At 44.4% G+C, this 19878-nt stretch overlaps 1 protein-coding gene across 4 annotated transcripts in view; it reads right to left on the bottom strand.

Moving 5' to 3' along the window:
- Positions 1–19878, bottom strand: part of ZFAT (zinc finger and AT-hook domain containing) — a 207245-nt gene that overhangs the window by 74567 nt on the left and 112800 nt on the right. For 3 of the 4 annotated variants that reach the window (XM_053559219.1, XM_053559218.1, XM_053559220.1), the window contains exon 11: positions 8584–8672. The exons of the other annotated variant lie outside the window; for it this stretch is intronic. In XM_053559219.1, the coding sequence (XP_053415194.1) occupies positions 8584–8672 (89 nt within the window). The remainder of the gene's footprint in view (positions 1–8583; positions 8673–19878) is intronic. 4 annotated transcript variants of the gene reach the window in all.

Consider the following 19878-nt stretch of genomic DNA (forward strand, 5'->3'; position numbering starts at 1 on the left):
GTTTAGATCAGAAACCAAACTATATTAATTTGATCAAAACATGATTCTTAAAAATTATAGCATTAGAGTTTATATTGCTGGTTTTCTGGGTTGCCACAGCACTGTGCACCATGTAACTTTTCTGCGGCATGTAACATATTTGTTGTTACCGTGGACACACATTTGGCTCTGCCGAGACCTGTGAGCCTGGGCGAGAAGAGGCCTGGCTTCATTCTGAAACCCCCACCCCTGCCACAGTTCTGCCTGCCTGATAACCAGAAAAGGTGTGCTGAATGCATGAGGAAACATTTCATGTGCTGCGTGTCAAATGAGTGAACAAAATCGAGTACTTTAATTGTATTATGGTATTACCTTTTTGAAATCCTGAATGTTAAATTGTGGTATCACATATTCCATATGCAATATTCAGTTTGTCAATCACAATGAAAGCAATGATAGAAATCTTCCTTATCTCTCACTAGTTTTATGGAAATACCTTTATTATGCAAATTTTAAATTGACAATAGGCAATAGATTTCTCAGGCATCATGGTACAAATTTTTGAGGATGCAGTAGCATTCAGATGCATATCAAACATAAAGTCAGTGCTGTCTTTTCAAGAAACGGTGCGGCTGGTGTCGCTTTTGAAAGAACATACTCTACACCTAAAAGGCCATGGTCACAGGACAGAAGATGAGCCTCACGCTCTGGAAGCCAGGGCACAGGAACCGTCAGAGCTATGTGTGGCCAGCTGACAGGTTACTTTGTTTGAGGAACAAAGATGTCTATAGTAAGAAGGGTCAGTATTAAGCCACACTGAACAGTTTGCAAAATGCACAGATTCCACAAATTGCTGAAATCAGAATGGATATTTTTTTCAGACTTGAACATTCGCCCACCAGTTTTTACTTGCTTTCGGAAAGTCAGAAACCTCTTCATGCACTTGGAGCCTCACAGAGGAATGAGTTCAAGTACAAACTCCCTCTAGCACTGGGGCCTGTGACAGTGAAATACAACAAAACAAAACAAAACAAGTGGAAACAGTGACGAGGAGGGAATGGTGTGGGATGTGCAGGGTGAGACCTTTCTGCAGGGGAAACAGACTTTTGCAGTAGTGAAAGGCAGAGCCGCCGAGGAGGAAGACACAGTCAGAAGAACGCCCCCTATTAAGAATCTACCCAGGACATGCACCTGCAAAAGCTTCTCTGTGTCAAGTGACACGTTCATATGGTCACATACATCATGAAGGAAAGTACCAAATCAGGGGAATTAGGTGAATATGACTCCATGAGCAAACAATCCACCACAGGCATCAAGAATCTTAACCAAAGCCACGATAAGGAAGGAGAGACTGAGTGGTCATGACAATCTTATGATGAAAAGAGAAAGGACGAAACCGAGATGGAGTCTGTGAGGAAATGACAGCTGAGAACAAGGCACAGAGCCCCCTTCACTACTTCCTCACAATCACGACGTGTCTAGTGATAATGACAGGTACTGCTTTCTTTCCCATGCTACAGGTAAGTTGCCCAAGGCCACTCAGGTCAGCAAGGCAGGATTCTAAGATTGACCATAAAGCCACAATGACTAACTTCAAAAAAGGAAGGGTTTGTGCCAAAGGACACAGGGCTTCTGTGGCCCTGCACGCTGCGATCTCTCCCATGGGCTCACTCCCCAGGGTCTGTGAATTCCAAGGTCTTTTCTGCCTGATCTGTGGGTAATGCAGCAGGGACAAAGCCTCACTTGGGAGTGGGCAGAGCATCCCTCCTGGTGACTGTGCCCACCTGGGTTACTCACAGCAGCAGCTGTCTCTTGCCGTAGTCGCTCCCCTTGCCTCTTACTTTGAGCTGAACTGGGCACGTGTCCAGAGTGGGAGGGAGAGGGGGCAACATGAATGTTTAATAGGCATCCACTTGGTGAGGCACCACGGCAGGCACTCAGCATTACAGGGGTGGGCCATTTCTGCTCACAGCTAGGATACAGAAATCATAAGGGACCATTACTCCCACACTAACAACTTAACAGGTCATTTTTTCGGAATCTATCAGATTGCTGAGGACACAAAGAAACCTAAATGAACTAATTCCAGAAAGAGATAAGCGCTGGGCGCATGAGAAAAGACACGGGCTGCTGCTTTCATTCCTGGCATAGAGATCTAGCAATCTCTTTTTCCCCTGCGAAATGGAGAACTTTGCCAACTGCAAGGGGGCAGCAGCTGAAGACTGGGGCCCAAAAGGAGGGGAGAGAGGAAATTCACCAGTACCCTTACAAAGCACATGAGGCCTTCACCCAATGACAGCTGAGCACCCTTCACCCTACAGAGCACCCTTGGTTTGTCAGCAGCAAGGGGAGAGAGCTGTCCCAAGAAGTAGAAAGTCAAGAGTGGGGCTGGGGATAAAGAAACTCCTGAGGAGCCCCAAATGCTGGCGGCTGGCCCGCAGAGCTGACAGCCCATATGACTGAGAAGGCCAGCGCTGTGATTTAATGTAAGCAAAGCTTATAGGCTGCTGTAAGCAAAGTCTCAATCCTGTTGTTCTCAGAACATCTGCAGACAGTGGAGAACCAAGTCCAGAGTTGCACAGAGCCCAGAGCCAGCTGGACTATGGATTGTATGTGTTCATTCCCATGCTGGAGTCACCAAGACCACCTTCATGTTCAGTGACTCAGTGGGAGGACTCATAGGACTTACCATGTATTAACAGCTGTGTTCACAGTTATAATTTATTACATCACGGGAACACAAAGCAAAACATCACAGGGAGGAACTGTAGAAGGCAAGGCCTAAGGAGAAACGAGGTACGGGCTTCTAGGACTCCCCTCCTAGAAGAGTCACACAGAGCACCCTTGGTTTGTCAGCAGCAAAATCTGACAACACATGAAATGTCACCAACTATGGAAGCTCAGGAGGGGCTCAGTGTGTAGGGTCTGCACCGAGGGCTGATCACACAGGTACTGTCTGTCCAGCATGTACCAAAATTCCAGAGCCCCTGAAAGAAGGCAGGTATTCAGGATAAAGAACATTATCTGCACAAATGCTCCTCTTACCTGTCAGGGTGCTGGGGACTCTCCTGAAGTCCAAGCTGTCAGATGCCAGCGAAGGCCCGAGCTTGTGATTGGGCTTTTCAAAGCACAGCAGTCAAGCCTGCTATGTTAACTTTTTTCTGCATAATCCCCCACACTAAAAACATTCACTTTCTCAAGGCTATTATTTCCCTCAGTCTCTACTGTTTTTTCCACATATAGTATCTCGTGTTCAATTACAAATTATGAGACATGCCAAAGGAGCAAGAAAATGTCAATTCAAATCAAGAAAAATGTCAAAAGCACTAATGCGCAGATGACCCAGATGCTAAAATTATTAGACAAAAAAAGTAAAGTAACTATTATAAATACATTAAAGGATCCAGGAGAAAAGGTGGAAAATATGTGCAAATAGATGGTAAAATATGGTAGAGAATAAAAATGAACCAAATGTTATTTGGGAGGCTGAGGCAGGAGGATTATTTGAGCCCAAGAGTTTGAGGCCAGCCTGGGAAACAGAGCAAGAACCTACTTCTTAAAAAAAAAAATGAACCAAGTCAAGTTGCTAGAAGCTTTTTTAAGACATCAAAAATGACCAATTCATTTGATGACAGATTTGATGAGAAACAGTAAGTGAACTTGAAGAACGGTCCATAGGAATCACGCAAACCAAAATATAAAGCAAAAGAAGAATGAGAGAGACAGAGACCATCTGAATGATGTGAGGTCATGGTAGTTAAATCTGTGTTAATATATGTGGTACTATAGTCCTAGAGATAAAGGACAGAATAAACGAAAAAGGAATATTTAAAAAGATAAAGGCTAAGAATGGTCCAAAAATGATAGTTGAAAGATGTCAATGCACAGATGGAACAGCTCAGCAAAGCCCAGGGAAGGGAGATACGAAGAAAACTACACCTAGACTTACTGATTCACCATTATGACAAGCCCTCCCCACCCCATGAAAAAGAGAGAGGAGAGAAAACTTAAAATCGGCCAGAGGAAGTAATAGAACAACATATTTAGAGTGGTGTCCCCCCCCCAAAAAAAACACTATAGACATTAAATTAGTTTTCAAAAATGAGGACCACATGCAGACATTTTCAAATAGCCAAAAATAGAGAATTCAGCTCCAGTAAACCAGGGTATAAGAAACAATAAAAGGGGCGGGGCCTGTGGCTCAACAGAGTAGAGTGCTGGCCCCATATGCCGAAGGTGGCAGGTTCAAACCTAGCCCTTGCCCCCACCCCCAAAAAAAAGGAAACAATAAAAGAAGTTTTCCAATCTATAGGAAAATGTACCTCTTGCCATATAAAAAAAAATAAAGTAAGAAACCATAAAAATTCTAGAAGAAAATGTAGGAAAAACTCTTCTAGACATTGGCCTAGGCAAAGAATTTATGACTAAGACCCCAAAGGCAATTACAGCAATAATAAAAAATAAATAAATGAGACTAAAATTACAAAGCCTCTGCATAGCAATGGAAATTAATGAATAGGTAAAAAAACTACTGAATGGAGAAAATATTCACAAACTGTACATCCAATAAAGGGAAAATAACCAGAATCTACAAAGGACCCAAACCAGCAAGAAAAAAACAGCCCGATTAAAAAATGGGCAAATGATATGAACAGAAGTTTTTCAAAAGAAGGTAAACAAATAGCCAAAAGATACACAAAAAATGCTCACCATCACTAATCATCAGGAAAATGCAAATTAAAACCACAATGAGCTATCATCTTACCCCTGTCACAATGACTATTATTAAAAAATTAAAAAATAACAGTTGCTGGTATGGATGCAGAGAGAATGGAATGCTTATATACTGTTGGTGAACTTCAAATTAGTACAACTTCTCTGGAAAACAGTATAGAGATTCCTCAAAGAAATAAATGTAGCTGTACCATTTGACCCAAAAATACCAATACTGGGTATCTACCCAAAGACAAAGAAGTCATCTTATCAAATAGACACCTGCACTTGAATGTTTAACACAGCACACTTCACAAGTATAAAGGTGTGGAGTCAACCTGTGTGCCCATCAATTCATGAATAAATTAAGAAAATGTGTTATGTGTGCACCATGAAGTACTTACTACTCAACCACAAAAAGGAATGAAATAATGACTTTTGCAGAAACTTGAATGGAAGTGGACATTATACTAATGATAAATGGAATAAACACACACACACTACATGTTCTAATTAGGAGCTAAATGATGGGCATACATAGCTCAAAGAGATAGAAAGGGCATTGGATACCAGGGAAAGGGGAGGGATGGAAAGGGTGAGGCATAAAAACTCACCTATCAGGAAGAATGAACACTATTCTGGTGACAAGCTCATTAAAAGCCCTGACAAGGTATCCATGTAACAAAAACATTTGTTCAGCCTTAACTTTGAAAAAAAAGAATTCAATAAGGAAAGGGATCAAAAGCATTTTCCAAATCTTATTTGGACAGAAATAAGTGCACACATCAATTTTTTTTTAAATAAATATGTAAATAAAAACCATGTAATTTTATAAGGCAATGAAGGAGTTTGACCTTATTATAGTGTTCCCTGACACAAATTATATACTGTAAATTATATACCTACATTTAGAAAAGCAAACTGGTTTCAACTTACAAGCCAATTGCCATAGATTAGTAGCATTTGTGTGAAAATGGTGAGGCCTAATCTAAGAGTAATAAGAGAGACTTGATTTTTTAGTAATATTTGCCATTGGTATGAAATATGTATGCATACTGTATATTTTCCAATCATGCTGAAAATGTTCTACCATAGAGTATATGTAGAAGGAAAAAAAAGTGGGGGAACATGGTTGCCAGATCAACTACTCCCTAAAGATGTCCAGGTCCTAATCCCTGCAACCTGTAAATATGTCACCTTACATGGCAGAAAGGACTTAAGACTACAGGTGGAATTAAGGTTGCTATGCATCTGACCTTAAGATAAGGACATCATCCTGGGTTATCCCAGTATAATCCCAGGGTTCTTACAGGGGGAAGAGGAGGCAGAGAAAGGAGAGTTGGGGAGGAGATGTGATGAGAGATGCTGCGTCACTGGCTTCACAGAGGGAGGCGGAGGCCACAAACCACCCAGTGCAGGTGGCTTCCACAAGCTAGAGACAGCAATGAAAAGATTTCCTCCTACAGCCTCTAGGAAAAGAAAAAAAAAAAAGCAGCCCTGCCAACACCTTGATTTTATCTTAGTTGACAGAGTTCTAAACTACAAAACGGTAAGAGTAGAGAATGGTTTGTTTGTTTGTTTGTTTATTAAGCCACTGATTTGTTACAACAGCAATAGGAAGCTAACACGGAGTGGAGCAGGGATATGACAGGCTCAGAGTAATTACCGTGCGGACAAGGGTGCTTGGCATGACGCAATTTCAGTTTGTGCTGTCAGTCCCGATTAACTGAGAAGCACTACCTAAACCCACCTGTGTCAGGACAGGGCCCTAACTTGCAGGATGAGAGAAACCAAGTTTGAACATAGCGCTTCTCACGAAGGCCTGAATCTCATTCCCACCTACACTGCTGCTTAGTAAGCAAGAAGCTGGAACCTGCAGGCAACTTGAGGAAACTGGCCATGACCCCAAGTCCAGCGCAGTGAGAAGTTCCCAAGGCCCAGTGCTGGATGTCAACTCTGCAATGGCAGGAAAAGTCAATAACCACGTGTGCAAGTGGTGCCTGAACTAAAACCAGCACCCAATCCATTTCCTCTGCACCTAAACCAAGGAATTGCTAACCCTGGAAAGAAGACGAGGATTTCAAGGCACAAAGACATTTACAGCTGTGTCTGGTTAGGAAAGAAAAATGTTAACACTCAAAACCAAGAAATGAATGCAAAGTCTAGTATCAATTCTGAAATAGCTAGGAAAACAATGAACCTAAGTTTCTCATCTATAAAGAGCCCCTTTAGCTGTCCTCTAGTACAGTAGTTGCACTAGTCCCCCGAAGAAACATACCCATGCACTGAGAAATGTGAAGGCAAGCCCTTAATTTTGATGAGGTACAGTAAATGCATAGCAGTGACGATGCTCCTCAGCTCAGACACTGCCACATTCCCACCAGGTGACATAAATCAGTTACATAAGCAGCAGCTTGCAACATCCTTAGTTTTCCAATTTCTCTTTCTGCCCACAAGTAACTGAGAAGATCGAGAGAGAAAGTGTAGGACCAGAGTGAGAGGATGAAGTCCAACTTCTGGCTCTTTCACCTCCCCGACATTGAAAGCATAGAAGCCCTTAACCCCTCTAGCAGCTCAGCTTTTCCAACTATAAGAGGAGAAGCCAGAAGAATTCACCTCTTACAAGGCTCTTCTGAGCATAAGATGAGCTTGCCAAGGGGAAGGTTCTCGCCACCTCAGAAGTGGTGAACAGAGGTCAGATGATATTATTGTGACGACTGGAATCTGTGAGTATGGGCATAGCAGAAAAGACTAACAGGTGATCAGCTAACTTCTCAGAGGTTCAGGTCAGGGCTTCCCCACAAGGCTTTAACTCAAACTGGAGTCTTGAACTGTGCCAGGCACTGATAAAGGCATTTAGATTGTTACCTAGAAGAAACTGGCCCAGACCCTGAGCCAAATTCCTCAAACAGAACAACTGCACGCTCTGACCCCTCACTGTGGACATCCCTAGACAGGACACCTTTTTTCTCTGTCCACAGCAAGGACCGCTGCAGCACTCTGAAAGTCCCCTAAAGAAATGCTTCGGACTCATCACCTCAGTGTCCAGAGCTTTTCTTTGGAATCCCAACCAGCACCATCCCAGGACAGTTTGGGGCACTCCCCTGACACTGTCTTGCAGGGATTCCAGCCCTGGGTTCTTCAGAGGTTGAAACTGCTGGCCGGTAGGCCCCCTCCTATGCTGCTCTGGCATTCAGGAGTGGGTGCAATTTCCAAAACCATTTCCGAGCAGCATGTTTGCGAATCTTGATTCCCCTTGCATGTGCGTATGTCAGCAGCAGTAGCAGCAATTTTAAGGGTTAACTTGCCCCACGTGCTAAGCAGAATGTTTTACTGAACAAATTACTGGACCATAGTTTTTGCTGTCAATAACTGTATCATTAGCAGTGGCTGAGTGGATATTACCACCTAGACTGAAGAAACATCAATTAGAGGCATTAAAAGAATATGACCTGAGCTCTGCTAGCGATGGCACTGCAGTGGGCACTCCTCAGCAGAATTTCTGGTCTTACAAACGCCTGCCACGTGGGCTTCATCACACCTGGTTTAGCAGCTGATTCACCTGAGCTAATCCAAGATTTGAAAGCACAAACATGTGTCCCTAAAGCCTGCACGCTGTCCTCCAAATCACTTCAGTGTGGTTATGTAAGAGCACTCCTTTCTTTCTGTTTGCATCCTCTTACACATCCTTGACTTGGTTGCCAAGAGGAATGCTATGCATCTGCAAAGGTAGCAAAACGGAACTATGACTCGGACCCCAGGTGCACCAGCTAAGGGGGCCTGAAAGTGAAAGTAATACCAAAAAGTACTACAGGGACACTCTCTCCATCTCCACTGTGCAAAGCAAGATGCTGACGGCTTGCACCTGCCTCTGCCCCAGGGCCCTCTTACCTTGAAGGAGACGTGCTGCTCCATGTGCCGCAGCAGCTGGGGCTTCTGGGCCGCCGTGTAGTCACACACCGTGCACTTAAACTGTTTCCCTGCAAAGAGGCAGAGGACAAGGTGAGTGTCACCAGACCACAGCACCTGCTGTGAATGAAGTGCCAGGCACAGAGCCAGGTGCACAAAGGCGTTCCCTGCCACATAGGAGTCCAGAATCTCAGAAGGGAACAGCAAAATGGTGCAACACAGTCAGTCTTCAATTTGTGGGAGCAGACGGGCCAGCTGCACCTAGAGAGGCCCCGTGGCAGTGACACCAGAGCAGCCTCCTGCAGAGAGTAGGGGGTGTGCCAGCTGCCTGGAGCAGGGCATCACAGGTGAGAGAACGGGGGGATGGCCCACAGAGCGGTCAGAAAAACAGAACAGCTGGATCTTTTTTCTGGAACCTTGTGTGAGACCTGCAGAAGGTCAAGAGCTGGGCTGGAAGGGTATAGGCCCAGAACATCCTGGACCATCTGTCTCACTAAGGAGCTCAGATATGACCCTGAGAGCCAGGCGAATCTGCAGAGTGGCAGTTGGCAAGAAGCAAGGTCTGTCCCGCTGAATTCCAACTCTGGTAGGGGTGCAAAAGACATTTTTGAAAGAATGCTAGAAAGAAAACTAGAGAAATGTAAAACACTGCTGTTTTAAGAAGATGAATGTCTTAGGAATATTTAAACATTCAATACTGGGGTAACTGGGCCTGCATGTTAAAACAAATTAATGGTTACATGAAGCTTACTGTATTTTTTGCCCAATTACTATAAACAAAAACCTCAGATTGCAGTAAATGAGCATGTGCAAACAAATATCAACATGACCTCTTTCCTGTAGCAGTAAATTGTTCAACAAGCAGCTTCTAGGGGTGTGAGCCTCCATGGGGCACCACACCTTGGGCTACTGTGGCCTAGCTCCCCAGAGACAGCTCCTTCTGGAGTATTCCTGTACCTCTCCCTCTCAGCCAACCTGAGAGAAAGAGCTGTCCACAGCCATCGCCTCTATTCCTCACCCACTCCAGCTTACCTCAAAACTCGGTAACCCCAGAGGCAGATGCCAGTCCTTACTCTACTAGATGCCCAAACTGCATGGGACTAACAGTCCAGGCTTTGCAAATCTTCTGTTCTGCTGAATCCACCGCACCACTGCCTCTCTGGGACTATTCACTCTGAGTATCCCTGCAGCATTCCCTCCCACCGACCATCTCTTACGCCCTGATGGTCCGCAACGTTCCAGCCCACACTCCTAGTCTTCCCATTCTGCAAGAATCCTTGTGCACAACTGTCCTGTCTCCTACAGGTGTAAACCTCTGACACCCAAATCTGCTTCTACTCTGACCTCTGCCCCAAACCTGGGACTTGAGAACTCGCTGCCCTGCTGGACCAGCCACTTAGCTGTCCCACATGTCCTGAGCTGGACTCACTACTGTCCTCAACAAGCAGGTTCTATCTCCAGCTTCCCAGTTCCTCACATTTCCTCTTAACAGTGTCCACGCGGGACAGCTACAATGTCCTGCGGTCCTATTGCTTTTTAACCTCCATGACACTCTGTGAAGCCTCTGTTCACAGCCACATGGCCATCCAAGTCGGACACCTGCCGCCCTCCCCTGCTTGTGCATGGCTCTAACTCTCATTTGTCTCATGTTTTCAGCGCCTGATTTCATCTCCAAAATAGTTCTCATTTCTATTTCCCTCACTTTCTAGTAGTTCCACACTGGTCTGAGTCTTCCTCATTTCTTTCCTGGGCAACAACAAAAAAGCCCCTTCATTGGTTTCCTTGACCTCATGAAACCCTCTCATCCATCCATATATATGCATGTCATCCATACATCCTTCCTGATGCCCCATCCTCCATCAGATGACCCAGCATAAACCATCCTAGTCCTTCCTGCATAGTTGCCGATGACCCCAACTACAGAACAAAGCTGATGCTCCAAAACATAGCAGAAGGGCTTGGGAATCAGAAATAACTCTCCCTGTCCCAGCACTCTCTCTGACTCCCTCCTGTCCCCATTCCCTGTGGATCTAGGCTCCATAATCCTGAACCCATTCAGGTCTCAGAACTTCCTGCCTCGCCTTCGAATCTCAGATCTCCATGTCTTTGCTAACATTTTTTATGCCTGTGATGCACAGCCATTCTCCATTTTTAACTCAAAACTCAAGTTGAACAACATCTCTGGTACTGGGCTAAGAGCCAGCCCTCCACTGGCCCCATTACATGCTGGCCACACACTTCAGTCTGTGTCCCTATTCTCCAGAACTGTAACTAACTGCCCACAAGCCAGGGGCTGCCCTCGTCCACCGCAGGCCGGGAGCACGTCCTTCTCACCCCGGTGCTCGAGTTCACACAGACTGAAGAAGAAACAAACAGAAAATGTACATCTTACAAGAACTTTCTTGGTAAGAACAGCAAAAGGAAACAAGTCATGTAAGAATTTTAATTTGACAACTATACCTATTATTATAGGTGAATGAACTCCAAATTCTAGATTTTACTAATTCTGCAAACCCAAAGTGTGGGGATTTTTTTTTCACTTGTAAAATACAAGTTACAATCAGAGAGCAAATAAAACTCTTTTCTTGAACACAATACCATCTTTTCTTGAACATAAAGCCATACGTTTCTGTAAATCTTTGGAATAACTTTAGCTATACATATTCTCCACTGACACATGCAGCCTGAGCAAAATCGCACTGCGTTCTTCCCCAGGAGAGTGGGGGCAAGAAAGGTGATGGAACCATTCTCCAAGTTGATGAATATGTTGTCACTCATTATCAAGCACATGGTTCAAAGAGTAAAAGATTAAGAGCGAGAAAGGAGCCCTGAAATGAAACAAATGGAAATGCCCTGTTTAAAATCAAGAGTCAGCCTTTTATGGCTATACTTTCATGGCTCTGCAAGAGACAAGGAAAGAGGCATTTCGAGCTCCTAAAAGCCATCCCTTACTGAGGCATCAGAGCCCTGGCAATAAATATTACAAATGTTTTCAGCAACCACTGACAGCCCTATCAAACCGGCCTGGGAGAGTACTTGACATAATCTTTTGCTGCCTAATTAATGGGATACAGATTCATGACTAATCATAAAAGAGCAATGCTTTGAGACCACCAGACAAGAGACTCCTGAGAATTATAGGAAAAAATCAACTGGAAAACCCAGTATTTGCTCGAGGTTAGACTGACTTCAAAGGGCTGGTAAATTAACACCAAATGGGTCTATGTGGATGCAAATCATCCCAGGACAAGAAATGAATGATTTCAAATAATAAAAGAGGTTGGTTTGTTTAAAATTGATTCACTTGGGCAGCGCCTATGGCTCAAGGAGTAGGGCGCCGGTGGTCCCATATACCAGGTGTGGCAGGTTCAAGCCTGGCCCCGGCCAAAAACTGCAAAAAAAGAAAAAGGAAAAAGAAAAACTCCATTCACTTGTCACCTGGCAGGCTCTACTTCCTGGACTGTGAAGCCTTATGAGCTGTAGATCTCACTGTGCGCCAATGGTCCGGGGGCAGCGATGTCACCTTTCATGGAGGAGGAGCTGGGACTGAGAACATGAGCAACTTGCCGGGTCATCAAGTGGTAAGCGGCACAGCCCTGATGTGGACCTGGTCTATTGACCCTGAAGCCCCTGTTCACAGCCATGTAAGAATCCGTTCACCTAATGAGGGTGTGACAGGATTTCCCTAAAGGAATTTATAACAGTAGTGGGCATAGGTGTACTACTCACACATAAAGGTGGCTGGTCACCTGGGATGACAGCCCACTAGAAAAGGCCTCCCAAGAAGAGCCAACGCAAGGAAAGAGGGTTCTCTCTCTGGATCTGTTCAGCTCACCCTAGGTTCTTTGCTCTCTGCTACTCAGAGGCCCATTAGAATATAGGGAGGTAACTCCTGTGTGCTACAAGTATGTACTCAGGGGCTGGGCCTACAAGCACCTGAAAAGTGGTCCCTTCAGTGACAAGGCTGGGTGTGCATGCAGGGACCTGGCAGTGTACCCCGCTCCGCCGTGTCCACGCGGGACAGCTACAGCCAGTGTCCTGCAGTCCTACTGCTTTTTAACCTCCCTGACACTCTGAGACAATGCAAAGATTCAGTGCTAATTAAGCCAGCTGAAAACAATACACTTAAAACAACAAGAATGTTTTTTGAGAAAATGTCTATAAAATTCTGTAGGCAGCCCCCAAATCGTTTTACAAAAGGCCTCTGCTCCCAGTCCCTACAGTCTCTCTGGCCTCATCTCTACCCAGAGCAAAACCCAGAATCACAGAGGCTGGCAAGGCTCTCTGGGGCATAGCTGCTGTCACCTGTCAGAGCCCACATGTCTCCGTCACCACCACCACCTCCAGGCCTGTGTACTTACTCCCCCCAGTGCCTGGGGTGCCCATCCCAGACACCCCCATGCCGGCTGGCTCCTCCCCCTCAAGTCTCCATTCAAATGTCACCTTCTCACCAAATCCCTCGGTGGAATGGACCATCCCATTTATAATCTGCATCCTCATCCTCTTTTACTCATTCATTTTTAGCATTTCTTAGCCTATAATTTTTTCATATTGAAATTGAATCATTTCATATTCATATTTTCACTTTCACATCTCAATTTCCTCAGATGTCTTCATTTTTCCATTATAACATGCTGTATGTTTTATTTATGGTGTTTATCACCTGTGTCTCACTAGAATTTTAGCCTTATGACAGTGGAAGTTTTTGTTTTATTCCTTGGCTGTTGTTTGTGTCATCCACTGTCCACGGTGCCTACCCAGCAGAGTAATTAAGCAATTCATTTCTGGCTGGCTCACAATGAAGAGACAGCACCCTGAGGTTGGGGGCACTTTGGGAACAGAACTGTGCACTTTTCATTCCATGTCCTAAGTGCACGGAAGCAAGAGCATGCTGGAGACAGGGTGACAGTAAATTACAGGAGCCCCAGTCGGAAGCCACCCTTTCTGCTCCTTCCCCAAGCAACACAGTCACCCAGTCATAAAGTGGTCGACCCACTAAAGCGGGCCACACGGTCCTACCCATCTTCCCCCATTCCCAGACACAGGAAACTGGACCACAGTGGACAAGGGGCTAAGCTGAACCAGTAATTTGAATTGTCCAGATAAGAAAAACGTAACTCAGGAGCTCTTCAGTGTAGAGGAAATAAGTTAACGAGCCACTCTGCAAGGGATTTGGGGGAGAGCACAGCAAAGACAGAGACAGATGTCAGAACGAAGTGAGGAAGCCAAGGGACCCAAGGTGAAGGATGGTCACCTAGCTGGCTGTGCTCACTCACCTGTTAGCATCCACAGCGGGGTGCTGTGTGCCCCTAGGGGCCACGCCTGACCCCAGAAGACAGGGTGACTAAGACAGCAGAGCTCCTGGTTCATGGTGGTCGTGCTAAATGGATGACCAGCACATGTGCCAATAAATGAGCACCTATCAGAGCAGGCCAGGAAGGACACTGCGGGGAGGGGTGGTGGGAGCCAAGGAGTGCGGGGGCCAGGAGACCCCAGTTTCATTACAGTAACCACCCCTTGTCTGCCTCAGGAACCACAGATGAGCTTCCACCGACTGCCACCAAAGCGTCCCAGCAAAACAGCTGCTGAAGGGACTGCTGAGTGCAAGAATATAAAACACCAAGACCCCCAAAATCAGAAAATAAAAAGGGCATGGCTGAACAGTTTTCTCAAGAGAGAATAAAATCAAATTTAATTAATCAAAAGCAGTCCGGTGACAGCAAACACTCGAATGCACCCTAGGAGCCCATGGTACAAATGCTTTATGAACATTAGCCCTTTTAATATTCACAAGACCTGTTTGATTTTATGAGCTATCAAATAAATAAAAACTATAACATGGTAAGATGCCCATTTTTAGTAACATAAAGTATTAAAAAAAAGAGAGCTAAGCTGGGACACATTCATGTTTCTGGTATAATTTTTTGAATTATAATTGGCAATGCAAAGCACTATTAAAACCACCAAACAAAACAGCCATCCTGCTCCTAGAAGTATGTCCCAAGGAACTAATTCAAAGGGAAAAAAGTTTATCTGCAAGAAAGAATCATGTAAGGAGTAGGACGCAGCCCCATATGCCGGAGGTGGTGGGTTCAAACCCAGCCCTGGCCAGAAACTGCAAAAAAAAAAAAAAGAATCATGTAAGTTATAACAATGGGAGAAAGAAAATAACATATTGCCCTAAATAAGGGAATAGTTATGCAATTCCTAGATCACTCCCTTAATGTGACATTACATAACTCTTAAAGTTGTCATTTATGGCCTGTGAAGCAACAAAGAATAATTAAAATATTAATTTCAAGTCTATGAGAATAATATACTTTCATCACAACTATATAATCATTCTTAGGAACAAGGATGGTGGTTTTTATTTTTTTATTTTTTTTATTAATATTAAATCATAGCTGTGTACATTAATGCGATCATGGGGCACTATACACTGGTTTTATAAACAGTTTGACACATTTTCATTAGACTGGTTAACATAGCCTTCCTGGCATTTTCTTAGTTATTGTGTTAAGACAATTATATTCTACATTTACTAAGTTTCACATGTACCCTTGTAAGATGCACCATAGGTGTAATCCCACCAATCACCCTCCCTCCACCCAGCCTCCCCCCTCCCTCCCCGCCCTCTCCCCATTCCCCATATTCTTAGGTTATACCTGGGTTATAGCTTTCATATGAAAGCCAAAAATTAGTTTCATAGTAGGGCTGAGTACATTGGATACTTTTTCTTCCATTCCTGAGATACTTTACTATGAAGAATATGTTCTATATTCTTCTTAGTAAAGGATGATGATTTTTAAAGAATCACTTATTTGCCACATGATATAACTATAGGCACACTGGTAGAAAGGGTTGGGGTTTTGTGAATGCTGTTTTCACCTTGTCTGTGCTCGTTATAACAGAAAAGCATTTCAGGTAATTAGCATCCATCTCAGAAAGTCTGAGAAGTTTCATCTGCTACTGCACATAGACCAGAATTCAGGTCTTTCAAAACAGAACTGTAAAATGCTAACAATGGTTTTGAACTTGAAAGTTCACAAGAGTTCACTATCTCCTAAAGCACTACCCTGGCCTTACCTAGCTGTGTACTGACTTCACAATGAAGAGACAGCAGCCTAATGTTATAAATAATCTCAGGGGGAGTCATTTCTTGTCCTTTGGGGAAGAATTTAACTTTATAAACAGGCCAAAGTCATTCTGAGCCAAGTCTTATTACTGAGGATGAAACAAAGCTGAGTCATACCATTTTTTGGAGAAAAACTCTTACAGGAAGCACTCCAAGCTTATTGCAAAAACATTGCCTCGCTGAATAAAAGCCGATTATGGGCACAAAGCCTTATGAGAACAGACTACAGAATACAGAATCTCAGGTACTGATGAAATCCTTCTTACTGACCCAGAGGCCCACATAGGAAAAGTCAAAATCACAACAACTTAGATAAATGTCACATACATGTTAAAAGGAAGAATTCAGACATGAAAGTACACATATTAGAGGAAAATTTACATAAATTTCAAAGACAGGGAAAACCAAGTTATGATGCTAGAAGACAGGGCAGTCGTCACCTTTGGGGAGAAGGGAAGGGAAATAACGTTAGGGGGAGTGGGCAATTTCTGAGGGGTTGGCAATGCGGTTTCTGCCCCACCCCCAGCTATAGCTGCACAGGTGTGCCTCCTCTGTAATAATTCACCACCCTGTACACTTACAAACTGTGCACTGTTTTTGCATATGTGATACTTTTAATTTTAAAAAGGTAAAAAGAAAAATAACAATTCAACAACAAAAAAGGCCAACTTCCCTAGAAGGTGCCCAGGAACAGGCATAAAATTCATTCAAGAAAGAAAAGGGGTGTCATGTAGTTCAAGGACAAAGTCTGAGGACGGCATGCTGCTGCAGATGGAAAGAAAAAGACACAATAAGCCTTAGCCCCTGTAGTTTTCAGTGAGGCCCACTAGAGCGTCCAGCTTACTGGAGGTTTCCATTGCAGATGCAATGAGACTTATTCTGGAGACAGTATGTCACCACCAGGTCCGATTCCCCTAGCTGGTATGTGATCTAGCATGTCTCTCCTTCAAAGATGGGGTGCAGGGGCAAAAATCTCATCTCTATTTCCCTTTATGTCCAGAAAGGTGTGGTATATCTTTGTAAAATCCTTGTTCATTTTCAGACGAGTCTGTGTGACTCTAAGGTGAGCTCTCAGGCCACTGCTGATGGAGCAAAACTGACTTCTGGTTCTTTGAGCACTGCTCAGCCTGGAAACTAGATGTTGGCTGAATTCACTTATCACCAGACAGTAAACAAGAGCAGAGGGTCTAAGATTCAGATAGTTCTGAACTCTGTCCTGTACTCAGGCCTTACCCAGAGTTACTCAGCCTGCCCTGTGAACCTGACAGGGGAGGATCTGGAGATAGGAAGGGGAAAGAAGCAACAGGATCTTGGTTATCCTGCCTGGGGTTAGGGAAAGGAGTTGGAACTGCCCTTTTTGTTGACTACCTGTTGTGGAAGGAAAGGCAGACATCAAGGTAGTCAGGGGGGTGGGGAGGGGGCATGGCACAACACCTGTCTTGTTGAGGCCCCCTCCCCCCCGCCAAGCAGGAAGTTATCCCCAGATGGATATAGAAGCACAAAAGCGCCCACATCACCCTGGACCTCTAAACTTCAGCCCACAGGGATCACATGCGGAGCCCCCTTTCTCTGCTTCTGAGAATAGAGGCAATCACTCCTGGATGGCCGGTAACTGTGGACGGGCCATTCCCGGCTCTACAAAGCCCCCAGCCTGGCAACCATGCTCAGTGAGCTCAGCACCTGGTTCCTTTGCTCTTACCACACCCTCGTTTGCTTGATGAGTTTCCCTAAGGATGATTCTAGCTGCTCAGTTACTTTAAATAGAGTTCTATATAAAACTAAGGGAGAATGGCAAGACGGGAAAGCCTTAAACCATCACCTCCGGCTTCTGGCATTTGTATTCCATCAGAACACAGGGAGAGACTGCAATGGAAAATTCCTCCTGCTTTAAGACAACCTGTTTGAGATATCTGTTCAATGAAATCATCTCTGCCAAATCAAACTTTTACGTGTACCTCAAAGTTGAAAGAGCACTAAAGTACTTAATGAAAGAGTTTCTTCCATAAATCTCAACTGTTATTAGTAATAATATCTAGAGGCATAAAAATGGAAATGCCTCCTATGACTGTTTATCCAGTCTTACTGAAAAAGGTGGTATTTTGCATAAGTAAATTTTCAGTGGTTTTTGGAAAACTGACTTTACCCTTTTTTCAGAAAAATGACTTTTATCCTTTTTCACAGTGATACTCTTTAAATAGTAACTATTGCACTGTGGCTTCCTAATGAGAGAATACTTGGGAGAAGAGTAATCTGATCTTTTAGATGACATAAATTGCCACAAATATCCTTTCTCACACTACGCTGTCGAAAGCTGATGGCTCCTTAGCAGAGGAATGAGTGTGTGAACCGACAAGCTTAGCACGAACCCAATTAATCTTCTTGTGACTCCACAGTGGTAGGTTGATAATACCCCCACCACGGTACTAATCCCCACAGTGGTAGGCTGATAATACCCCCCCAAGGTACTAAGCCCCAAACCTATAAAAGCTACCTTATATATGGGGAAAAAAACGGATTTTGCAGAAGTGATCAAGCTAAGGATCTTGACATGAGAGACTATCTTGGATTATCCAGGAGGCCCAATGAAATCACAAGGGTCTTTATCAGGGGGAAGCAGGAGGGTGAAGTCAGAGGTGACACAGTGGGGTAAGCAGGGACAGAAGAGACCGAAGATGTCATGCTGCAGCTCTGAAGATGAAGGAAGAGGCTCATAACCCAAGGGATAAGGTGGCTTCTAGAAGCTGCAAAATGCAGAGATAGGTTCTCCCTTAGTCTCCAGAAAGGATGTGACCCTGCTAATACCTTGATGTTGGATAGCTGGCCTCCACAGCTGTAACAACAGATTTGTGTTGTTCTAAGTCACTACATTTGTGGCAATTTGTTACAGCAGCACGTGACATGTCACATCCACATTATATGTGGGGGATGATGAAGCACCTGTTTAAGCCTGTTCAGGCAGGAAGTGGCTCCAGCCTGGGCCTGCCCTCCTCAGCCCATAGTCCACCCACCTGCCTTCTCACCTCTCCATGTGGCCCAGCACACAGAGGTCTGCTGCCTCTGTGCAAAGAGCATCCTGCAGGAACACAATGAGCATTTTGCAGCAGGCACTGTGCAGAGCACACATCTTCACGGTTCTAGCATCTGTGGTAATTTGTGCAATGGCAAATAGGAACAGAAATAGCTATGGCAACAAAAATATAGTTTAAGAAGTCTCTGTACTTTACAGGCCAAACTTCAAGCAACTATAGACTTAGAGATAAATGATTCTCTGTAATTAGTCGATCAGTTTTGATACATGGAGGGATGGATCAGCATGAAACGTGGAAAGAAACAGAAGGTGGCACAAAGCCAAAGGATGGGAGAGAGCACAGCTCTAGAGCCAGATGAAAGTTACAGTCACCACGTCAGGAATCTGCACTGAGGCTCCTCTACTCTGGTGAAGTTGCAGGTAATTAAGCTTCATTCAACAGTTGTACCTGCGTATCAGCCTAAGCAAATGGTCCAGTAAGTTGCATAGCTCATTTTATAGTATGGGCTCGGTTATTCCCAAGGGATCCTATGGCTTATATTATCAAACCCTGATAAAAAGAGCTTCTTCTGGACACGAACAAGGTACATCTATTAAATATTCCTCCTGGGCCTTGAAATCAGTCCTTCCCTCTCCCACCATCACCGAGACACCAGCCCCTAAAGACAAGCAGCAGAAACCTCCCATGTTCATCCAGGTACCCCCCACTCCCGGCCGCTTAACCTCATCTCCAGGGATGAGTGGGAGAAAGGGCAGAGTGACAAGGATACAGGGGAGAGTTCAGTTTCACTAAAGCCCATAAGTGAACTTGGCAAGAACAACCAAGCCAGTTACTCCGGCACCAAGCTCTATTTACTTCCTGGTTCTCCAGTGATAGGTTTTTGGAAACAAGAGGCCAGGCAATATGTACAGCTACTTTACCCTGGAGGGATTCTGTTTCTTAGAGGACAAGGGAGAAAAAAGCAAACAAAAAAAATACAACTATCAACCTAAGAATAGGGAGAAAGGGGAAAGGGAGGGGAGAGAGGGGGGAGGGAGGGGGAAGGAGGGGGATTAATGGGATTACACCTGCGGTGCATCTTACAAGGGTATATGTGAATCCTAGTAAATGTGG

Source organism: Nycticebus coucang, chromosome 13, assembly GCF_027406575.1.
Source record: "Nycticebus coucang isolate mNycCou1 chromosome 13, mNycCou1.pri, whole genome shotgun sequence".
In the NCBI taxonomy this organism is placed as follows: domain Eukaryota; kingdom Metazoa; phylum Chordata; class Mammalia; order Primates; family Lorisidae; genus Nycticebus; species Nycticebus coucang.